A 22,406-nucleotide genomic window follows, 5' to 3' on the forward strand; every position below is an offset into this window, starting at 1 on the left:
GTCCTGTTGGGCGACCCCCAGCCCCCAGCATCTGCCTCCGATGAAAAGGGAAAGGTGTGGTGTGGAGGGAAACACACTCTAGGAACAGGCTCAGTGATTCCTGCCATAGAAGCCTCACTCCTAGAGTGTCCTAGAAAGTAGGACTTGAAGGCCCCTGCCAGCACCCCGGGGAGCTTTGGGGATGCTCTGGGAAGAAGGCTTCTGCAGCAGAAAGCTTGGAGCCAGTTCCTGGAGCGTTTCTTCCTTCTGGCCGTGGGGCTGCCTTCACCCTGACGTGTTGCTGCCAGGTGCGGGGTGCTTCCAGACAAGGCTTTTATGGCACCCTCACCCTGCCCCATCCACAGAAGGTTATGGGGTTGGGGGTCCAAACGTCATGGACAGAACCCTCCCGTGTTTTCCCACTGCTTCTCCTGTCTTTCTTCTTACTGTGGAAAATGCGTTAAGGAAGAAAAGACAGAATTGCTGCACGATGCCCTGAGGGTGATGGGAAAGGTCATCTAAATGGTGGACTGCATTTCCCATCATCCTCAGCCAGCTCAGCCAATGGTCAGGGATGATGGTAGTTGTCTTCCGACCTCATCTGGGGACATGCACATACACACCTCTGCAGGTTTAGACAGAAAAAAAGCCCTACAGCTCCCAGCTTTTTTTCTGTCTAAACCTGCAGAGGTGTGTATGTGCATGTCCCCAGATGAGGTCGGAAGACAACTACCATCATCCCTGACCATTGGCTGAGCTGAATATGCGTGTCCCCAGATGTGGTTGGATGACAACTCCCAGCATTCCTGACCACTGGCTGAACTGGCTGAGGATGATGGGAAATGTAGTCTGACCGCATTCCCCAGGGGCAGCAGGTTGGGAAACCCTGGAAAGGGAGTGCAAGAATTATTAATGACTGAACAACAGCAACAACAACAACACAGTACATCTTGCTATGGTGTGTGGAAAACTGTCCAGGTGACCCGCACTCCTGCCTGTTCACTCTGCAACCCAGTTGCTAGCTGTGGATGGGCAGCAGCTCTCAGTTGTCTTCATCTTTACAGCCAACATCGCAGGGGGCAGCCGTTCAATGAGGGTGCCTTCCAATAGAGGATGGTCCTCTGCAAAGGAGGGCTCACGGCCACCCACGCTGGACTCACTTTTAGTAAGAAAAATCTTCTGTGTCCCACATGCAACCTGGGGAAGGACCGAAGCTCACTTTTCCCACAGCAGGAAACGGGAAAGGACGCCCGCTCTCCTGCCGATGCTGACATGCCCTCCTGCCAAATATCTCCGCCTTTATCACCCTTCATGGGGGACAAAGACATAAACCGAAGAGCCAGTACAGTGGCCCGGCCGATTAGGCTGTTGTACTAATCCCATTGCTAACATTCTGCCCCTGGCAGGGCTCTTTTACCTTTTAGCAGCTGCACAACAGGCAGAAATTCATCAGGTGAATTTCCCCCCCTCCAACACAGAGGCGGAGTGGTCAGCTTTTGTTTTCAGAAATTCCTGGCACCTTGGTGCAAGTGCCCCGAGGACACACACTGCTGGTATCCTTTTCTTTACACTCTCTCTCTCTCTCTCTCTCTCTCTCTCAGCCTCAGACCCTCTATCTGCAAAATGGGTTACAATAAGACTGACTTGCCTCGTTTTATTTTTTTGCAATAATTTCTAACGTGCCAAATTTTTCCAAGGCGGCTTACAAATAACGCAATGGTACATCAATAAAAATACAATGTTGTTGTTTATTCAGTCAGTCGCTTCCGACTCTTCATGACTTCATGGACCAGCCCACGCCAGAGCTTCCTGTCGGCCATCGCCACCCCCAGCTCCCCCAAGGTCGAGCCCATCACCTCCAGAATATCATCCATCCACCTTGCCCTTGGTCAGCCCCTCTTCCTCTTGCCTTCCACTTGCCCTAGCATCTGCACTTCTCCAGGGTCTCCTGTCTTCTCATTATGTGGCCAAAGTACTTCAGTTTTGCCTTAATATCATTCCCTCAAGTGAGCAGTCTGGCTTTATTTCCTGGAGTATGGACTGGCTTTGATCTTCTTGCAGTCCAAGGCACTCTCAGAATTTTCCTCCAGCATAATATTAAAATATCACAATTCATAAGGATTCTTCCCACAGGGCGGTTGGTGGTAATAATCCTGTGGGAGTACAGAGAAGGGTGGTGAGGTGGCCTTCTTTGCATGCCTCCTTCTCTCTTCATGGCGGGGGTTAAGGGTTACAGCTAAAACATAAAATGCATGTGAAGTGCTTTGGAGACCCCCATCCCACCCGCACAATCACTGCAAGTCTATTTTAGCCACTTTTCTCTCTTCTGACTGTTTGGTGGGAATCGCCTTAACACAGGAGTCCAAGTATATTTTCACAGCCATAAGGACTAGAAACTTCCCACACCTAGCAAAACCAGAACACATTTTTGCAAAGGAGTAAATAGTTGAAGCTGTCTTATATTGAATCAGACCTTTGGTTGTTCTTGTCCCCCCCCACCCCGGCTTTCTGCGAGTTCCTCCACAGCAGGGTGCCGAGGGATGAATGGGTGCCAATAATACATCATGTCCTCAAGCTGGATCCGTGAGCAGCTAGAGACACCCACCCGCAAGAGCAAGTCCTGAAGCGGCTGATCCTGGGACAGGCCTTCCCTTGGCGACGCAGAGCCGCGTCAGGGAATTTAATGGCACATGATGGGGCATCCATGACCACTGTCTTGAACAGGACTAGCGTTGAAATTGTTTATAGAGCGCGTCGGCTACTGGGTGGTATAGAAATGAAGTAAATAAATACATAAAGAAAGTGTTTATACTCTGCTTTATTACAAGGTTGTATCTGTGCCTGGTAATTTGTGTGAGCTGTTGAGAACTGCCCAGGGAGCCTCTGCCGTGGGGCGGTATAGAAATGCAAATAACAATAACAGTAGTGGTAACTGCTGCCCTGGGCAGAGCTGCACCTTTTGAATTCCTGCCTGCCGCGCCGCCGCTAAAGGCACACACCAGAGGAAACTAGCCACGGAGGTGGCATCCGAGCACATTGATGCATGCCCCTCAAGGGGTTAAATGCGACGAGCCCTTGTTCCTAGACGGGCCAGGGAAGGCGGCGCGCGGGCCGCTTCCGGCAGCCCCCGGGGAAATACCGCGAGAGCGCGGCGAGCGGCGGGTCCCCGGCAGGAGAGCTGGCGAGCGGCGAAGCGCAGGTCGCGGCCGGGCGGCCGGGGGGCGGGGGGCCGGGGGGCGGGGGGCCGGGGGCGGGGCCGGGAGGGGTGCGGACCGGCGCAGAGCCGGCGGGCGCCAGGGGAGGCCCGGGCGGCGCCTGCCGAGGCCCGCCCCAGCAGGCCCCTGAGCTGCTGCGCCTCGTCCCCGTGGCCGCCGGCCCTGGCCCGGCCCAGACAGCGGCGGCGCTGAGGAGGAGCAGCAGCAGGCGCCGCGGCCTCCTCGCTCCCCGGCTCTCCGCCTGCCTGCCTGCCAGCCAGCCAGCGGGCGCCGGGGGCGGGGGCAGGAGCAGCCGGCGGCCCGGGCGGGGAGGAGGCGGGCTCGCCGGGAGGGCCCCGGGGCGTGCCTTGCCCGCGGCCCTGCGCCACCCGGAGAGGCCAACAGGCAGGGCTGGCGTGCGCCAGCCAGTGCGCGGCCGTGGGTGGAGTGCTGGGCCGGGGCGCGTGAGATGCCGGCTCTAGCCCCACTCGGCCAGGAGCTCCCTGGATGCCTTTGGGCCAGGCCGCGACTCTCGGCCTGACCTACCTCGCGGGGTTGTTGTAGGTCGAGAGCGAGGCAGGCTGCCGATCCCTGACTGGTTTCCAGGAGGAGAGTTGGCGAGTGGGAAGCGCATGTCGCTGCTGGGGCGGGATCGGGAAGGGAGTGAGAAGGGGGCTGCAGAAAGACAAAGCCAGGGCTGGCGCCAAGGGGAGGCCTGGTCGGGCACCTGCCAAGGGCCCAGCCCCAGCACGGATCATAAAATGGAGAGGAGGAGGACCATGCAAGCCGCCTTGGGTTCCTTTTCGAGAGGAAGAAAAAGCAGGGTATACATGTAATTAATAATATAGCTCTCTTCCACTCTTATTCTCCAGCAACTTGCTGTTCCATTGGTGTCATGGTATACTTACAAACACACCTTGCCTCATGCCCCTCACCTGTAACCCCACCCTCGCCAGGCAGTGGGCTCGAGAGGAGCTGGCTCCTGTTTCCGCTTGCTGTGGAGCAGAAAGTCAAGTCGCACTGGCTCCTGGGAGCAGTAATTGGTTACCAAATTGGTGGACCCCTAGCTATGGAGCTCATGACCCTGAGACGGTCACCTTTTCTCCCTCTCAGGAGGACAGCTGGGATACAAATCTGACGCGGAGCCAGGTGAAGCAGTGATTCGAGTGTTGGGACAGGGAGACCCCGGTTCAGCTCTCCATCCAGCCAGGATTCTCTGGGCCAGCTGCATCTCTCAGCCCAACCTATCTAACAGCGCGGTAGTAAGAATAAAGTCAGGAGAGGGAGGAAGGATCATGCACACTGCCATGGGCTTCTTTGCAGAAGACTGGCATTAAAATGTAATTTTAAAAAATGCTTCTTTTTTTCTAAGTTATAGAAATAAAGGCCAGGGCGTTTCCTTGGCGTCTTGACAGTTCTCTTTGTTTCCCTTAGGCTGATGCTGTCTCCATGAGGATTTTTGCCTATGCGCTACCTTCCTTGGAAAGAGAGGCCAATATTTAAAGAGACTGTTGATGTTTGAAGGGCTGCCTCCTGGCAGTGGTTCTGGCATTTCAGCTTTTAGCTAAGAAGGAAAATGGCTGCTGAGAGTGGACTTTTGTCAGCCCTGGTCCTCCCGCCGCAGGCTGCGTTGGGGCAGGGACCGAAGCAGGAGGAGCTTGATTTGGTAGGCCTCGAGCCAGAGAAAGGAAGGGAAAAGGACCCTCAGGTCATCCCAGCCAGTATGGCCATGGAATTCTGGGAAAGAAGCCCACCAGAGCGAGGAAAATGGGATCTGAGGGAGGGGTTGCAACCAACTTGGGAAGCCCAGTGGCAGGAATTCCTGAAGAAAATGGAGTCTGTTCATTCGGACCAGAGAGCCCCGCAAACGTCAGGGCCTGTGCCAGTCAGCGATAGCAAGGATTTTCTGCCCCACTGGGAGGGGGCGGCCGGAGCCAGAGAGACCGAACTCCTTTTAGGTCTCAGCTCAGAGATCCAACCGACCGAGAGCCACCTGTTGGCAAAGGATCCTGCGGGTTGCGTGAAAGTGAAGGAAGAGGAGTCAGGCGAAGAGACCTCTGACTCGGAGGTGCAACGCCTGCGCTTCCGGCGGTTTGGCTATCAGGAGGTCGAGGCACCCCGAGCAGCTTGCGGCCAACTCCGGGAACTTTGCCACCAGTGGCTGAAGCCAGAAAAGCACACCAAGGGGCAGATTGTGGAGCTGGTGATTCTGGAGCAGTTCCTGGCCGTCCTCCCCCTGGAAATGCAGAGCTGGGTCGAGGGAGGTGGGCCGGGGAGCTGCTCCCAAGCGGTGGCGCTGGCTGAGGAGTTCCTACGGCGGCGGCAAGAGGGCAGTGGGCAGGAAGAGCAGCAGGTGAGAGGGGTTGAGGGGGCTGTCCCTGCAGGCTGGGAGTCTGGGCCAAGGGATGGGGGAGGGCTGGTCTGGTCTTGGAGCAGTGTGGCAAATGGGCCTCCCCGCACAGCCTCAGCGATGGGGCAGTAGGGCAGCCCTGGGGCCTGTAGGAAGCAGCTGACAGCTACAAGTCACTGGTTTGAATCTTTCAGGGAAGGGAGGGGCTTTGGGTTTAAAATGAACCCAACTCTGAAATGTAGCATTGGGATTAAGGTCTTCAGTGGGGAGGTTGGGAGTCCCTGATTCAAATCTCGGGTTATTGTAATTTAGGTAGTTTTATAATAGGATAGGGAACATTTTTCAGTCCAAGAGTCAGATTATGTTTCAGAGAAGGGGCGGGGGGAAGAGAAATGGCATTCTGGAGTGGGGGGGTGAAGGCAAAGAGGGCAGGGCCCAGGGCAAGAGGAGGGGGCCACAAGTACCCAAAACAGCCATATTTTGTAGCTTAGTGCAATCCTGTGCATGTCTCCTGGGATTAAGTCCCATGGAGTTCAATGGGACTTGCTCCCAGGTCAGTGTGTATAGGATTGCACCCCGAAGCTTTACCTTTTAGAATGAGGAAAGAACTGAACAAAAGCCGGGTCGGGGGAGGGGGGGGGGCTGTGCTGGTGGAGGGGGCGATGCCAAGGGAAGGGAGCATGGCTGTCTGAGGAACCCCAGGGGCCGAATTGGGAACTCAAGAAGGCCAGATTTGACCCCTGGCCTGAGGTTCCCTACCCCTGTTTTATATCCTCTCCTTTGTCGATGGAGCTCAACAGGCCTGTGAAGCAAATTACGCCCAGGGTCCCCCAATGAGCCCATGGAGACTTCAACCTTGGTCTCCCTAGTCCGATGTAATTAATAAATAAAAACACTTGTGCTTTTCAAAACTGATGGTATGGGGGCAGGAACTCAAACAGGAGAGAGTTCTGCCTGTCTTTCCCATCACTTCGCTTCCCCCAGGCTCTTATCCAGCCTCCTAAAGTGATAATCGCCTGTTTATTCTGCTAATTGTACAAACCAACTTGAGTAATTTCTAGGGAGCTGGATTTTTACTGCTACGCAGACACTTCATACACACTGCTTCCCTACACAATTTAATTTTTAAAATTTGTTTGTTTATTTAAAGCATGTTTATTCTGCTCTTCAGCCGAAACAGCTTCCGTAACAGTTTTTGTAGAATTAATAGCATCATAGAATAGTAGGGTTGGAAGGGGCCTACAAGCCCATCGAGTCCAACCCCCTGCTCAGTGCAGGAATCCAAGTCAGAGCATCCCCGACAGATGGCTGTCCAGCCTCGTCTTGAACGCCTCCAGTGTGGGAGAGCCCACCACCTCCCCAGGTAATTGGTTCCATTGTCGTATTGCTCTAACAGGAAGTTTTTCCTGATGTTCAGCCAGAATCTGGCTTCCTGTAACTTGAGCCCATTATTCCATGTCCTGCACTCTGGGATGATCAAGAAGAGATCCTGGCCTTCCTCTCTGGGACAGCCTTTCAAGGACTGGAAGAGCAGTATCATATCTCCCCTCAGTCTTCTCTTCTCAAAGCTAAACATGCCCAATTCTTTCAGTCTCTTTTCATAGGGCTTTGTTTCCAGTCCCCTGATCATCCTTGTTGCCCTCCTCTGAACCCTCTCCAGTTTGTCTGCATCCTTCTTAAAATGTGGTGCCCAGAACTGGACACAGTGCTCCAGATGAGGCCTAACCAGTGCTGAGTAGAGGGGAACTAGTACTTCCCGGGATTTGGAAGCGATGCTTCTATTAATTTAGCCCAAAAGAGCATTGGCCTTTTTTGCAGCCACATCACATTGTTGGCTCATATTCAGCTGTGATCGACAACAATTCCAAGATCCTTCTCGCTTGTAGTGTTGTTGAGCCATGTATCCCCCATCTTGTAACTGTGCATTTGGTTTCTTTTTCCTAGGTGCAGAACTTGGCATTTCTCCCTATTAAATGTCATTCTGCTGTTTTCTGCCCAGTGCTCCAGTCTATCAAGATCACTTTGAATTTTGTTTCTGTCTTCCAAAGTATTGCTATCCCGCCCAATTTTGTGTCATCTGCAAATTTGATCAGCATTCCCTGCACCTCCTCCTCCAAGTCATTAATACAAATGTTGAAGAGCACTGGGCCCAGGACTGAGCCCTGTGGTACCCCACTCGTTACCTCTCCCCAGTTTCAGAAGGTCCCATTGATAAGCACTCTTTGAGTCCAATTCTGTAGCCAACTGTGGATCCACTGGATCGTTGTTTCATCTAGCCCACTTTTAGCTAGTTTGCTTATCAGGATATCATGGGGCACTTTGGTGAAAGCTTTGCTGAAGTCGAGGTATATGATGTCCACAGCATTCCCACAGTCCACAAGGGAGGTTACTTGATCAAAAAATGAGATCAGATTTCGTCTGGCAAGGTTTGTTCTTGACAAATCCATGTTGGCTTTGAGTAATCATTGCATTGTTTTCAAGGTGCTTACAGATGGATTGCTTTATCATCTGCTCCAGAATGTTCCCAGAGATTGATGTCAGACTGACTGGTCTGTAGTTCCCAGGTTCCTCCTTTTTACCCTTTTTGAAGATAGGGACAATATTTGCCCTCCTCCAGTCATCTGGCACTTCCCCTGTCCTCCATGATTTCTCAAAGAGAATAGACAGTGGTTCCAAGAGTTCTTCTGCCAGTTCCTTTATTACTCTAGGATGCAGTTTATCTGGCCCTGGAGATTTGAACTCATTCAAAGTCATTAGGTGTTCCTTGACCATATGCCTATCGATCTCAAGCTGCAATCCTGCCCCTTCAGCCTGTATTTCTCCTTTGCCAGGGGGGTCATAGACCCTCTTTTGGGAGAAGACTGAGCCAAAGTAGGAATTGAGCACCTCTGCCTTTTCTTTGTCATCTGTTATCATTTTACCATCCTTGTTTAATAGCTGAACCACCATTTCTTTCCTCTGCCTTTTACTATGCACGTAGCTGAAGAAAGCCTTTTTGTTGCTTTTAGCATCCCTCGCTAACCTCAGCTCGTTCTCAACTTTAGCCTTCCTGACGCCATCCCTGCAATTCTGTGCTACCTGCCTTTACTCTTCCTTTGTTGCTTGGCCTTCTTTCCACTTCCTATATGTGTCCTTTTTTGTTTTCAGGTAATCTCTAAGTTTTTTGTGAAGCCACACTGGCTTCTTCTGTTGTCTCCCACCTTTTCTTGTTGGAATTGTTTCTGATTGTGCCTTGAGAATTTCCTTTTTTAAAAGCTCCCACCCATCTTGGACTCCTTTTCTCATTAGAATCGCTTGCCATGGAACCTTACTTATCATTGTTCTGAGTTTATGAAAATCAGCTTTCCTAAAATCCAGGCTATGCGATTGACTACAAGGAACAAAGGAGGGCAACAAAGATGATCAGGGGACTGGAAACAAAGCCCTATGAAGAGAGACTGAAAGAACTGGGCATGTTTAGCCTTGAGAAGAGAAGACTGAGGGGGAGATATGATAGCGCTCTTCAAGTACTTGAAAGGTTGTCACAGAGAGTAAGGCCAGGATCTCTTCTTGATCATCCCAGAGTGCAGGACATGGAATAATGGGCTCAAGTTACAGGAAGCCAGATTCTGGCTGAACGTCAGGAAAAACTTCCTGACTGTTAGAGCAATACGACAATGGAACCAATTACCTAGGGAGGTGGTGGGCTCTCCCACACTGGAGGCGTTCAAGACGAGGCTGGACAGCCATCTGTCAGGGATGTTCTGACTTGGATTCCTGCATTGAGCAGGGGGTTGGACTCAGTGGGCTTGTAGGCCCCTTCCAACCCTGCTATTCTATGATTCTGTGACTACATTCGGCTTTTGCTTCCCTTAGAACCAAGAACTCAAGTATAACATGGTCGCTTTCCCCCAGAGTTCCTGTAACTGCCGCTTTATCCACTAAGTCATCTCTGTTGGTTAGGATCAAGTCAAGGATAGCCAATCCTCTAGTTCCTTCCTCTACTTTCTGTAGGAGGAAGTTATCCGCCACACAAGTCAGGAATGCCCTGTAGGGGCCATGTTTTGCAGAATTTGTCTCCCAACAAATATCGGGGAAATTGAAGTCCCCCATTACTACTACATCATGCTTTCTTGAAACATTGGCTATTTGCTTTTCAAAAGTTTCATCCTCGTCTTCTCCTTGATTGGGTAGCCGGTAGTAGACTCTGACCACCAGGTTCCTTTTATACTTTGCTCCATTTATTTTGATCCAGATGCTCTCCATGGGGCTACCAAGCTCCTCCTCCTGTATTTCTGTGCAGAGGTATGTATTTTTCACATACAGTGCAACCCCACCTCCCTTTTTGTTCCTCCTGTTCTTTTTGAACAAGTTATATCCTTCAATTGCTGTATTCCAGTGATGAGAGTCATCCCACCAAGTCTCAGTTATACCTATCAGGTCATAATTTCCCTCTCGTATTAAGTTCGTTCTGTTTGTTTCCCATACTCTGGGCATTAGTATATAGACATAGAAGACCATGTGCTTCATAGTCTGGCTTTCTTCCTACATATGACTGAAGACTATTATTGGGCACTATTAGAGTAGAACCGTTGTGGTGCGTGAGTCTTTGTCCGTTCTTACCCCCAACATTACGTCTCCCTCCCCCATAGGATTCAATTTAAAACCCTCCTGATGAAGTTCTTCATGCTGTGGCCAAACACATTCTTCCCAGCCTTTGTGAGGTGCAACCCATCCCTTGCCAGCAGCCCATCTTCCAGGAAGTATAGCCCGTGGTCCCAGAATCTAAATCTCTCGTGTCGGCACCTCCTTCATAGCCAGTCATTCACCTGGAGTATTTTTCTTTCCCTTCCTATCCCTCTTCTAACTACTGGAAGGATGGATGAGAAAACTATCTGGACCCCAAAATTCTTGAGTTTCCTTTCCGAAGCTTCAAAGTCTGATGTGATTTCTTCATAGCTCCGCTGAACAGTATCATTTGTTCCCACATGGATGAGAAGAAAGAGATACCTGTCAGTGGGCTTTATGAGTGCAGGCAACCTTTCAGTCACATCTCTAATCCGTCCTCCCGGGAGACAGCATACCTGGCGAGTCCACGGGTCTTTGCGACATACTTGGGTTTCGATTCCACACAGCAAGGAGTCTCCCACCACTACTACTCTTCTCTTCTTGTGGTAGGCCTGGGTTTCATCGCCTCTGTTTGACTGACCTTCAGCCTCTTGCTCATTCTCATGTAGGTTCCGCTGTGATTTTTCCTCTGCAGGTTGTCCTCCAGTCTCATCCGCAAGTACCTGGAATTGGTTCCACAGCTCCACTGGTGCAGAGTGGTGTCTAGTTCTTCTTCTCCTAACTGTCACCCTTTTCCAAGGAGTATCCTCTACAGCATTTTTCCTTACCTCGGCATTTCCCACTTTTGCCTCAGCTTGCTGTTGCTCTTCAAGCTTCTGGTCTTCACTTTGCTGCTGTACTTCCCCCATTCTGTCCAAGAACTCTTCGTGTTCTCTTATTCCCCGGAGGGTCGACAGTTGCCGCTCCAGTCCTCTTACTTTTCTTCCAGCAGTGTGATCAACTTGCACATATTGCAGTTGTAGGCCATGTTGTTCTCAGGCACGAAAACAAACATTGCACACACCTTGCAGGTCACCACCACTGGAGAGTCTTGTCCTTCCATAGCCTCTTTTCCCTTTTTGTGTCTAGCTTTCTGATTAATTGTTCTAGACTAGCCTGTGCCTGCTGCTCTACTCACTAGAGGTTAAAAGCAGAGTCCCACTGGTGTGGAAGTGTGTGTTGCAAGACAAATGAAAATGTTTTTTAAAAAGAAAAAAAATGTTAGGGACTTTTAGGGGCCTAAAAATCTTAGGGGCCCTTGACCTCCCTTGTCGAACTCCTGTTTGCTCCCACTGTTTGCTCCCACTGTTTGCTCGCTCTCTGGGAGCTTTCCTGCTTCTGTAGTCCCTGGACCAGCTGGAGCAGCTTGATCTGCTCTGCTGTGCTCAGCTGGGAAGTGGGAAACAGACATAAATAAAAACAAGACAGTCTCTGTGGCTGCATTATAGAGTTACTTTGAGTGAGTTGTGAGTGGCAGGCAGGCAGGAAGAGTCCAAAAACTGCAGGTCTCTGTGTTGATCCATATCAACAAACCAGTTCTAGCAGTTTTCATTTCAACCAGGAACAGGTCTTTTGTAAAGCGCATGGCTTTCATTGCCCATCCAAGACCAAGCTGCCCCAGAATACTTTACATTACAACATGGGAACAACAATTTGTTGGGAAAATTCATCTCCCGCAGGTACTGTGAGCGTTGCAGCTAAGCTCAGAAAGGGGGGGGGGGGACAGATGACCTCAACAGCTGTCAGCGTGTTTGTAATCAAAGAAATTGATCTCCAAGTAAATAGCCTTTATTATGTGAATCAGTCCAACAGCAGCTCAAGTTATAGACTTTGTCATCCTATGGCAAGCCCTCACATCTCTGATTACTAAATAGACTACCTGAAGATCCCTTTGATGGAGGCACTACTGTTAGGAGAGAAGTTGCTGCAAACCTGGCACCGGTCTGCAGTACAGAACCTGAGAGGCTTTTCCAGATGAGACCTTTTCTGATGGGCCAGCCTTGTAGAACACCTTACTTCCCGAAGCTGCTCCTCCCTCCTGGCCCAACGTAGATCCCTGCATCTGTCACACCCACCTCCTCCTGGCCCTCTGAGCTGCTGTGTTCCCCCAGAGGGAGAGGTTATAGTCAGCACCTGGACAGATTCTTCTCTGTCTCCATCTCCCTGAAGCTCTCTTCCCTCCCCCACCACTTTGCACTGTTCCTTATCTGACTGAGTCTGTTCCCATGGCCTCTCAAGAGGCCTCTGCAAAGATGCTGGGCCCAGTCCTGACAGCATCCCTGTTAAAGTGCCCGTACTGAGTCCCTGGCAGCCCTGGCTCCGCTTCGCCCTGGCATTCTCATCCTTCAGCCCTGGCAGCAGAATGCCTTGGGCAGGCCCTGCACCTGCCTGCCTTCACACATGTGCTCGCACGCAGGGAACTGTGGCGGGGGGGAGACCACCCATTGTATCCCACCCTCCTTTCTCGAACGGGATCTGCTGTGCTGCATCTGTAGGTCCTGGATCCCCCGAAGGAGGAGCGGGCGAATCTCCCTGAGACTCGGGACGCTCTCCGAGAGGGCGGGCATAGGCTGGTCTTCCAGGTGGTGAAGCAAGAAGACAGTGGAGCCGCCGGCGTCTCGGGTGAGGAAGCTGCTCTCCTACTCCAGGCCTCTTGGAGGATTTTAATAGGCCGCTGTTCCAAAAGTGGCATAATAGGCTCCACACGACGGGTCCCAGCGAACCAACGGGCTGTTGCCTTTTGCAGTGCCGGCAGCTCCAGCAGACGGCAAAGGCAGCCCCAGGTAGAGAGCCCTGCAATGGCTGCTGTCCTGCCCAGGGTTCCGGGAGGATTTGGGTGGGGTTTCTTAAGCCATGCTGCTCCCTAGGCAGATGCATGCTGTGTCCGATGGATTTTAGTTAGGTATAATTATTATATTGCATTCCTTTGGATGTTCTCATGTGAGCTGCCTGGGAGGTCATTAGATAGGGAGGCTGGATGTACACTTCTACAAGAAATGCTGGGCTCAAGTTCCAGGAAGCCAGGTTCCAGCTGAACAGCAGGAAAAACGTCCTGACTGTTAGAGCAATACGACAATGGAGCCAATGACCCAGGGAGGTGGTGGGCTCTCCCACACTGGAGGCGGTCAAGACGAGGCTGGACAGCCATCTGTCAGGGATGCTCTGACTTGGATTCCTGCATTGAGCAGGGGGTTAGACTCGATGGCCTGGTAGGCCCCTTCCAACCCTACTATTCTACGGTTCTATGTCCAGCTTTTTGGTTTGGGGACAGCACTGTTCACTAGATAGTGATCCAGGAGAGCGGTAGCATATTTTGCCCAACAAACTGACCCCGTTCACAGGCTGGCTCAAAATTAGCCCTTGCGACACAGGGGGATACCACCTCTCTGCACGTGGAGGCTCTATTTTAACCCCCCATGGCTACTAGCCCATAGCCCTGACCCCTTCAGTGTTTCTCAAAGGACGGAGTAGGCCATTTCACTGCCCAGGTTCCCAGACTGCAACTAGAGCCGTCTTTCTCTCCCGCACACTGCCCGCAAAGAGTCATGTTGGAATTCCTTTCTTATTCCAGCAGGTGAGGAGTGGGCGTGTGGAAAGGAGCAAAGTGAGGCTGGACATGATGTGGAGGCGGGATCCCCTGAGGCGTTGCCAGGAAGAGCAGAGCGAGATGCATCTCTGTGTCCCAGCCGGGGCAATGTAGCCTCTGAGATACAGGAGGGAAATTGCCTAGCAAAAGAGGAGGACAAATTTATTAATCCCGAGGACGGATCTGAGGAACCCGAGATTAGAGTCCTCCGGCAAGATATCCTCAAGGATAAGGCCGAGAATGCTGACCTTGAATGCAGAGGTGTCTTGAAAGAGGCGACCCATCTTCTGGTGCCTGGAATAACCCAAACAAACAGAGTTCCATTTAAATGCTCAGTTTGCGGGCAAAGCTTTAGCAGGAGGTCAGTCCTCGTGAACCATCAGAGGATCCACACGGGGGAGAAGCCATTCAAATGCTCTGTTTGCGGAAAAGTCTTCTGCCAGCATTCTCAGCTTGTCAACCATGAGAGAATCCACATGGGAGAGAAACCATATAGCTGCCTGGAGTGCGGGAAAAGCTTCAGTCACCCTTCGCACCTGATCAGACATAAGAGGACCCACATGAGAAAGAGGCCGTATAAATGTCTGGCCTGCAGAAAGACCTTCTGCACAGGGAACGAGCTTCTCCTACACGCAAGGATCCACATTAACAAAAAACCATGTCAGCCCCCTGACTGCAGGCAAAGCTTCAGCAGGATGTCTGTCCTCATGAACCACCAGAGGATCCATATGGGTGAGAAGTTGTACAAATGCTCAGAGTGTGGGAAGTGCTTTCAGTACCACTCGAAGCTCATGAGACACCAGAGAATCCACACAGGCGAAAAGCCCTACAAATGCTCAGACTGCGGGAAGTGCTTCCAGCAGCACTCGCACCTTGTGAACCACCAGAGAATCCACACTGGGGAGAAGCCGTATGTGTGTTCAGATTGTGGGAGAAGCTTTGGTGACCCGTCGCACCTCATTAGGCACAAGAGAACCCACACGGGAGAGAAAGCCTGCAAGTGCTCCTTTTGTGGGAAGAGTTTCAGCACCAGCACCTACCTTATCACTCATCTGAGAATCCACACAGGAGAGAAGCCATTCAAATGCTCTGTTTGTGGGAAAGGGTTCTGCCAGCAGTCGCACCTTGTTAACCACAAGAGAATCCACACAGGAGAGAAACCATATAGCTGCCTGGACTGTGGGAAACGCTTTGGTGACCCCTCCCACCTGATCAGGCACAAAAGGATTCACACAAGGGAAAAACCCTTGTAAAGGAATCTAAGCCAGTGTCCATGCTCGCATGTTGTGGCAGCGGGGACCCCTAATTTAACATTGTTGGTGCTAGTTTTGTTTTTTATGTCTTCACAGCCAAATTTATTTTTAAAATCCTTCTACCCATATAAGGGGGGGAAAGTGACATAAAAATCTCCTGCCAACGTAGAAGAGTGTTCTCCCTTCCCAGTCATGAGGGAGTGATGGTAATGGTTCACTTGGGGAAGGCTTCAGGTGTAATTCATTTTTAAGGGCTGTATATTTCTGAGGGTTATGTATACTCCATGCTAAAAATTTTTTTTTTTTAAGTTTCCATCCAGGCACTCAAAATTCTACACCAGGAAAAATAGGGGGAATGTTGCAACCTGCATAAATTATGCAAATTAGCACCCTGTTTTGCATAACCAAATATGCGATTTTTAAATTATTTTCCATCATTGTTTTGGACGTTATGGAGAGAGGCAAGGAGAGACCCAGGATTCTGAAACTCCCACCTGTTGGATTGCTTTTTCAGCCACCCTTTTAGCCTCTGAGATTTCAGCGAATAAAACTGACACACTTTCCAGCATCTCTAAATCCATAAGGCCGAGAAACTTGCTTTTAAAACAAAAACTGCAATTCTCAGGAATCTTGACTTCTGTGTCTTGACATTCTGTCCTCTCTTTTTGTGTGCTCCTGTACAATTGCAGCCTGCACACTGCTCCACTTACAGCTTAATATACCATGCACAAATAAAAGCTGCATGGATTTAGACATTGTTCTCTTCTTACCACCAGTTTCATTTCAGTATTTTAGGGAGCAATCCTGTGGCCACTAGACGCTGTCTATAAGGTTTCTGGGAACTGAAGTTGGAGCTAGGGCTATGAATGTGGTTCCCATGCTATCCGCCCCTCTGCCGCTGGCGCAGTTCTCTCTGCACAAGCTACATCTCTGTGCTCAGAAACGGAATGCGGAGATGGGGGAAGGGTGCGGTCCCGGGGGCAGGGAGGTGAGGAGACTGCGCAAGCGGCATTGTGCAGCTTCCTATGCGCTGCGTGGCCTCCTTCCCTCCCCAAAGCCACAGCTAGACAGCCGAAATCGGCCATCTAACCAAAAATGCAGGGCAGCCGGAGCATGGAGGCAAGGATTGCCTCCATGCTCCAGGCCGCCCTGCATTGGATACTTGGCAGCCTCCAACTTTGGAGGCTGCTGACTATCTGCACAGGATTGCGCCCTTAAAATATTTTTATTCTGTTCCTCAGCTAAAAAAGCCCCCAGAGCAACTTGCATGCAACCACTAAACCCTGCCCGCAAGCTTATAATCTAAAAAGACATGTCACAAAAGGAAAAAGGGATGGGAAAGGAAGAGGAAAAAAACTAAACAGTCTTTCAGCAGGGCTGATGGAAGGGCTCTGCTTCTCTCTGACTGCACAGCCTGCTGGAATGGCTTCTAGTGGGGACAGCTGAGGGAGGAGAAAGCTCTCCCTGAAAAGGCCAGGAAATATTTTAAATAAATAAAATAAAGGGTGGTTCAGCAGGACTTTTATATGCTTTGTTCCAACCTTTTCCCCCTTCCGAATACATAACTCCTAAGTTCAGCCTTCCCCAATCTGCTGCCCTCTTGGGGTCTTGCACTACCAGCTTGCCCCAGGCAGCATGGCCAGGAATGCTGGGAGCTGGAGTCCAAACCACCTGGAGGCTGCCAGCTTGGGGCATGCTGATTTAAATATTTTAGGGATGACTTTTAGGGCAAATGCACTCACACGGCAGCATACAAAAAAACAAATAACCAACTATCAAATTCAGTATCACAACATAAACAGACATTAAGGGAATAGAATAATCTAGGCCAGCATCACACCACTAGAAGTCATCAAGAGAATTTTAAAACAATGTTGCAGCAGCAACAGTATGAACAGTTATGAGAAGGCAGCTTGAAATAGGTGGGTCTCTAAAACCTTGAATGGACAGAGCCATGCGGGAGAGTTCCACAGGTGTAATGTGAGTAGGAACTAAAGTGATTTAGAAATGGTGGCATGGGGGAATCAGTTCTGGGTGAGACCAGCTAGGAAAGGAAGCTAAGGAGTATCTGACTACTTTCAGTTTTCTATTATAGTTGGGTAGCAGTACACTGCTAAGTAAAGTTTCTTCCTTCTAATTCAGTCTCTGTGGTTCATTTCATAATCTTGCAAATACTACAACAAGGATGGGGCTGCTACCAAAAAGGCCCCATCTGTTTGGCCTACCAAGCTAATCAGTCTTGCTGACAGATTTGGGAGCAGGACCTCTGACAGTGATCTTTAGAGCACTGACATGCTCAGGCAAAGGAAGGGGATCCTTCCAGTGACCTGGCGCCAAACTGTTTACGGCTCAGGTGCCTGACCTCTTTTCAGCCCAAGTGCCAAATTCAGTTTTGGGGGAGCTCCCAGGGGCTGCGTTGTGGTGGTGGGCAGAGCCAAGGCAGAAGCGATGGGACTAAAGAACCAGCATGTTTTCATTAAAAGTTCTTGAGGCCAATAACTAGGCCTTAGGAGAGGAATCTCAACCTTTGAGGGTGGGGTAGGCAAAAGCCAGCAAATGGCCAAGCATTTGGTAGTTGGGGGAAAGGGGGTGGAGCCATTGGGGAACCCCAGAGGGATGCCAGGTAGGCTGTATTTGGGCAGTAGGCCGAGGTTTGACATGCCTGCTTCAGGGCTTTAAAGGGCAATACCAGCACTTTAAATTGGTCCCCAATTTGCACCAGCTATCAGTGCAACTGATATGATATTGGCATGACAACTGTCTTTCCACCCCCACCCCGCCTCAAGATCCAAGCAGCCAGCTCAAGTTTCCCAAACTGTCTTTAAAGGCAGCCCCACAGGAAGCACATTACGGTAGCCTAGTCTGGATGTTATTAGAGTTTGGGTAGCAGAGGTTGGGTTTGCCCCCTTGACAGAGTGTCATCACTAACCCACAGTATCTACCTCCTCCCCACTTCAGGCCTTCCAGTCCCCTGAGCATGCTGGCAGGGGGATGCTAGGAGCCATAGTTCAACACATCTGGAAGGTACCAGGTGAAGGAAGACTGCTACACAGAGACCCGGTTTGCCAGTAACAGTTTCAAATTGTGGGTTAATTAACCCACGATTAGCCAGGGTTGTGGGGCGCCACCATTTTGACTCTGTGTTTTGACTCTGTTCTTTCATGATGCGTGAACCCAGACACTATAAGTTACTCGTAGGTTAAACAACCTACAGTTAATGTATGATTAGTTCTTAGATTAACCGTGGGTTGTTTAACCCACGATTAACCCAGTGTGTCCGAGTTTGCACATCACAGAATAGCCTCCAATTGGATGTTATTCAAAATGGTGGTGGGCACCTGACCTGGTGAATTGTGGGTTAATTTACCCAGAATTTGCTGTTATATGTGAACAGGCTAAGAGAGGGGCAGAGGCATCTTCTGTGAGCAGAGCCGTTCCATCCACGGAAAGGAGATCCTGGACCCAATCCCTGTGCACTCCTGGTCTAGAGTATTCACAGGAATCTTTCATATAAATACTAATATTTCACACAAAATTCAAACAATGGATTAGCAGTCAACAATACTGATTTCAGAATCAAGGCTGTACAAGTACACGATACCCCAACACGTTTCAACCTGTCTGATCCTCTTCAGTGGGGGAAGGTATAAACGGTCATTACAGCCCTTACCGAAATAAGATTAACATGATGTTTACATTCCTACATGGGACCTGTAAAGCAAAATACACAAGCTTAGAAATCCCTGAGATAATATGCCAGCCTCAAATAATCAGATAAATTTGTTGTTCAGTCGTTCAGTCGTGTCCGACTCTTCGTGACCCCATGGACCATAGCACGCCAGGCCTTCCTGTCCTGCGCTCTCTCCCGGAGCGTGCTCAAGTTCATATTCATTGCATCGGTGATGCTATCTAGCCATCTCATCCTCTGCCGTCCTCTTCTCCTTTTGCCTTCAGTCTTTCCCAGCATCAGGGTCTTTTCCAGGGAGTTTTCGCATTAGGTGGCCAAAATATTGGAGCTTCAGCTTCATTATCTGTCCTTCCAATGAGCAGTCAGGGTTGATTTCCTTTAGGATGGACTGATTTGACCTCCTTGCAGTCCAGGGGACTCGTAAGAGTCTTCTCCAGCACCACAGTTCGAAAGCATCAATTCTTCGGCGCTCAGCCTTCCTTATAGTCCAGCTCTCACAGCCATACATTACTACTGGGAAAACCATAGCTTTGATTAGACGGACCTTTGTCGGCAAGGTGATGTCTCTGCTTCTTACTATGCTGTCTAGGTTGGCCATAGCTTTCCTCCCAAGGAGCAAGCGTCTTTTAATTTCATGGCTACAGTCACCGTCTGCGGTGATCTTGGAGCCCAAGAAAGTAAAATCTGTCACTGCTTCCATTTCTTCCCCTTCTATATGCCAGGAAGTGATGGGGCCAGATGCCATGATCTTCGTTTTTTTAATGTTGAGTTTCAAACCAGCTTTTGCACTCTCCTCTTTCACCCTCAACAAGAGGCTCTTGAGATCCTCTTCGCTTTCTGCCATTAGGGTGGTATCATCTGCATATTGGAGGTTGTTGATAATTCTCCCAGCAATCTTAATTCCGACCTGTGATTCATCCAACCCGGCATTTCTCATGATGTACTCTGCATATAAGTTAAATAAGCAGGGTGACAATATGCAGCCTTGTCGTACTCCTTTCCCAATTTTGAACCAATCGGTTGTTCCATGTCTGGTTCTTACTGTTGCTTCTTGGCCCTCGTACAGGTTTCTCAGGAGACAGGTAAGGTGGTCTGGTACTCCCATCTCTTTCAGAATTTGCCACAGTTTGTTGTGATCCACACAATCAAAGGCTTTAGCGTAGTCAATGAAGCAGAAATAAACGTTTTTCTGGAATTCTCTTGCTTTCTCCATGATGCAGCGAATGTTGGCGATTTGATCTCTAGTTCCTCTGCCTCTTCGAAACCCAGCTTGTACTTCCGGTAGTTCTCAGATAAATACAGACTAATAATTTACCAGTAATTGTTCTATAGACAAAATCTGATATCCACATCCCACGACTGGTAACTGCATCCAAGACAGGGGAGTGAACATTCACTTTTACATTTTGAAACATGTAAAGAAAAGAACCGTGTGTTGATTTTACAGTAATCTCCCAGGTATATCTAACATACGAACAAATCGTGATGCAGAAACCAGAACTCTAAATGGAAGAACCCCACAAGAAGGAGGGGTTGGTAGGCTTGGAAGAATGGCGAGATTTGCAGAAGTACAAAATATATCAGAGAAAAGCCGGAGCTGGGTGGGGAGAAGACACCCAAAACAGCCCAATGTGGACTGACTGGTCACGGAGGCTGACGGACTGCTGGAGGGAAAATAGAAAAGAAAGCCAGGGGAATTGCTGGAACTCTAAATGGAAAAACCTTTCGTAGCCACCATATCCTGTCATTATAAGTCTTACTAATTACATCTTTATCCTGTCCTTCCTCCAAGCAGCTCAACATGGCCACATGGTATGGTTCCCTCTCTCCCCCTTCATATTCTCTTAATGTTCACAACAGCCCTGTGAGGTAGGTTAGGTCAAGAGACAGTGACTGGCCTGAGATCAACTGTGGAGCTTTCTGGCAGGATTAGGATTTGAACCTAGGTCTCCTGGTCCTAGCTGACATGAAAACTGCTACGCTACAGAAGCCCATCTCTGAAAGGGGAATGCAGAAAAGGTATGGAGTATTATAAAGTTTCTAGCCCTTGTGAAAATATGCTTGGAAGCAGGCAGACAATATCTGTGGAATGCTCAGAAGCCAGAAAAGGTGGCAAAAATAATTTCAAGTGGGGGTGGGAGGGGGGCAGGGCTCCTTGGAGAGTTGCTGCCAGTCAGTGTTGATGACAGTGGGCTAGAGATGGACCAAGGGTCTGACGCAATAGAAAGCAACTTCCTATCTTCCTGTGCCTTTCGTGAAATGGGTTTTGGAGCAGAAAGCTGCGTTCAAAAGAGTGGTTTTGTGTTTTGGAACTCAAACCCACCTCAGCTATGTACCTAGGTGGGCGCGTTACTTTTCTTTTGGCTTCACCACGTTGCCTTCTGAGAAATGGGTGTTTGTGACTGGCAGCACCCCCATGGCAGCCATTTTGTAAATGAGCAAACCCCTACCCTATGGCAGCCACGTTGTGAGACCACCCACAACACTCATCAAAAGGCGAAATGTGTCCCCCAGCCCTAAAAGATTGGAGACTCCTCCGTTCTGGAGGGCAGCAGGTTCCCCATCAGTGCCCTGCAGGGTCGGCCCAAGAGATTTTGCTGCCTGAGGCAAAGAACAGGATGGCACCCACTCCCATTCCATGTAAATTGTGGGAGCGGCACACCTCACAAAAGCCAGGAAATTATCCATCAGTGGTCAGTGGCACAGTCCCTGCTTTGCAGTCAGAAGGTCCCAGGTCCGATCCCCAACATCTCCAGGTAGAGCTGGAAAAAGTCCTGCCTGAAACCCTGGAAAGCCGCTGCCAGTCAGTGTGGACAAAACCAGGCTAGATGGACCCATGGTCCGATTTGGTATAAGGCAACTTCCTGTGTGTGTCCTCCCCTCAGCCCCCACCTGGTGACTGGCAAAAATAAACTAAATTTTGCAAAGGGAGTCAACAGAAGCAGCTGCCTTCCATCCACAGTTAGGTAAAATGCCTTTATTAGGAGCAACCCAAAAGCCACCAAAAGTTGTACAAGCATGCGGGTTCTCCAAGACCCTTCATCAAGCTAGGGTGTGCAAATGTGAACACTTCTGATGTGCTGAGGGCTGGTGCTTAAAAACAAAGAAACAGACTCCTGACACGTCTCCTACCGGTCCCTCACCACCAACCTTCAGCTCCATCACAGGATGCATGCCTTGGTGTCAAGAGACTCTCTCTCTCTCTCTCTCTCCCCCTCCCTCCCTCTCTCTCTTGGATGTTGACTGCACAATGCTAAATCAGCTGGACTGAGGCTGGGAGGACGTGGGTGGCGTTTTGTGGCTGTCTAAGCACCTTGCACCTTTCCCAGAAGAACTGGGGATCATGTGCAGGGGGCAAAAGCTGACACACGAGTGTGCAAATGCAAAAGGTTCTCGGTGATGTGCTGTAGTTTAGGCAAGTGTGACTAGCTGTGTCACAAGGTGTCTTCGAGCACAATCGTATGCATGTTTAGACAGAGAAAACCCCTACAATTCCCAGCATGCCCCAGCCAGCATGGCTGGCTGGGGCATGCTGGGAATTGTAGGAGTTTTTTCTGTCTAAACATGCATAGGATTGCGCCCTTACGTAATAAACCAAGGTCAAACATTTCCTTCCACTTATCAGTCAGTGGTACCACTAGGGTTGGACCTTGGAGCCAAAATCTAGTGCCCCGCAGCCTGGGGGTCTCCCAGGTGACCAGGCTGAGGGCAGCAGGTGACGAGGGCAACAGAAGTGAACACCCGTTTTATTCCTGTCATCATGAGGGTG

The 22,406-nt window shown here is 50.0% G+C and overlaps 1 protein-coding gene across 7 annotated transcripts; it reads left to right on the forward strand.

The window, feature by feature from the left end:
- Positions 1–3,074: 3,074 nt before the first annotated feature.
- LOC146356014 (uncharacterized) lies at positions 3,075–22,118 on the forward strand. 7 transcript variants are annotated; one of them, XM_084831478.1, is made up of 4 exons: positions 3,075–3,178; positions 4,608–5,526; positions 12,606–12,732; positions 13,682–22,118. In XM_084831478.1, exons 2-4 carry the CDS (start codon positions 4,750–4,752, stop codon positions 14,947–14,949), a joined length of 2,172 nt encoding a protein of 723 aa, XP_084687604.1. In that variant the 5' UTR covers positions 3,075–3,178; positions 4,608–4,749; the 3' UTR covers positions 14,950–22,118. The 7 variants fall into 7 exon arrangements, with proteins under 7 accessions (XP_084687604.1, XP_084687609.1, XP_084687605.1 ...); XM_084831483.1 differs by having other exon boundaries at positions 13,685–22,118; XM_084831479.1 differs by having other exon boundaries at positions 3,081–3,178; positions 4,287–5,526.
- Positions 22,119–22,406: the final 288 nt, after the last annotated feature.

This window comes from Heloderma suspectum, chromosome 2 (genome assembly GCF_057233095.1).
Source record: "Heloderma suspectum isolate Gila_16-S chromosome 2, 16-S_ref, whole genome shotgun sequence".
NCBI lineage: Eukaryota > Metazoa > Chordata > Lepidosauria > Squamata > Helodermatidae > Heloderma > Heloderma suspectum.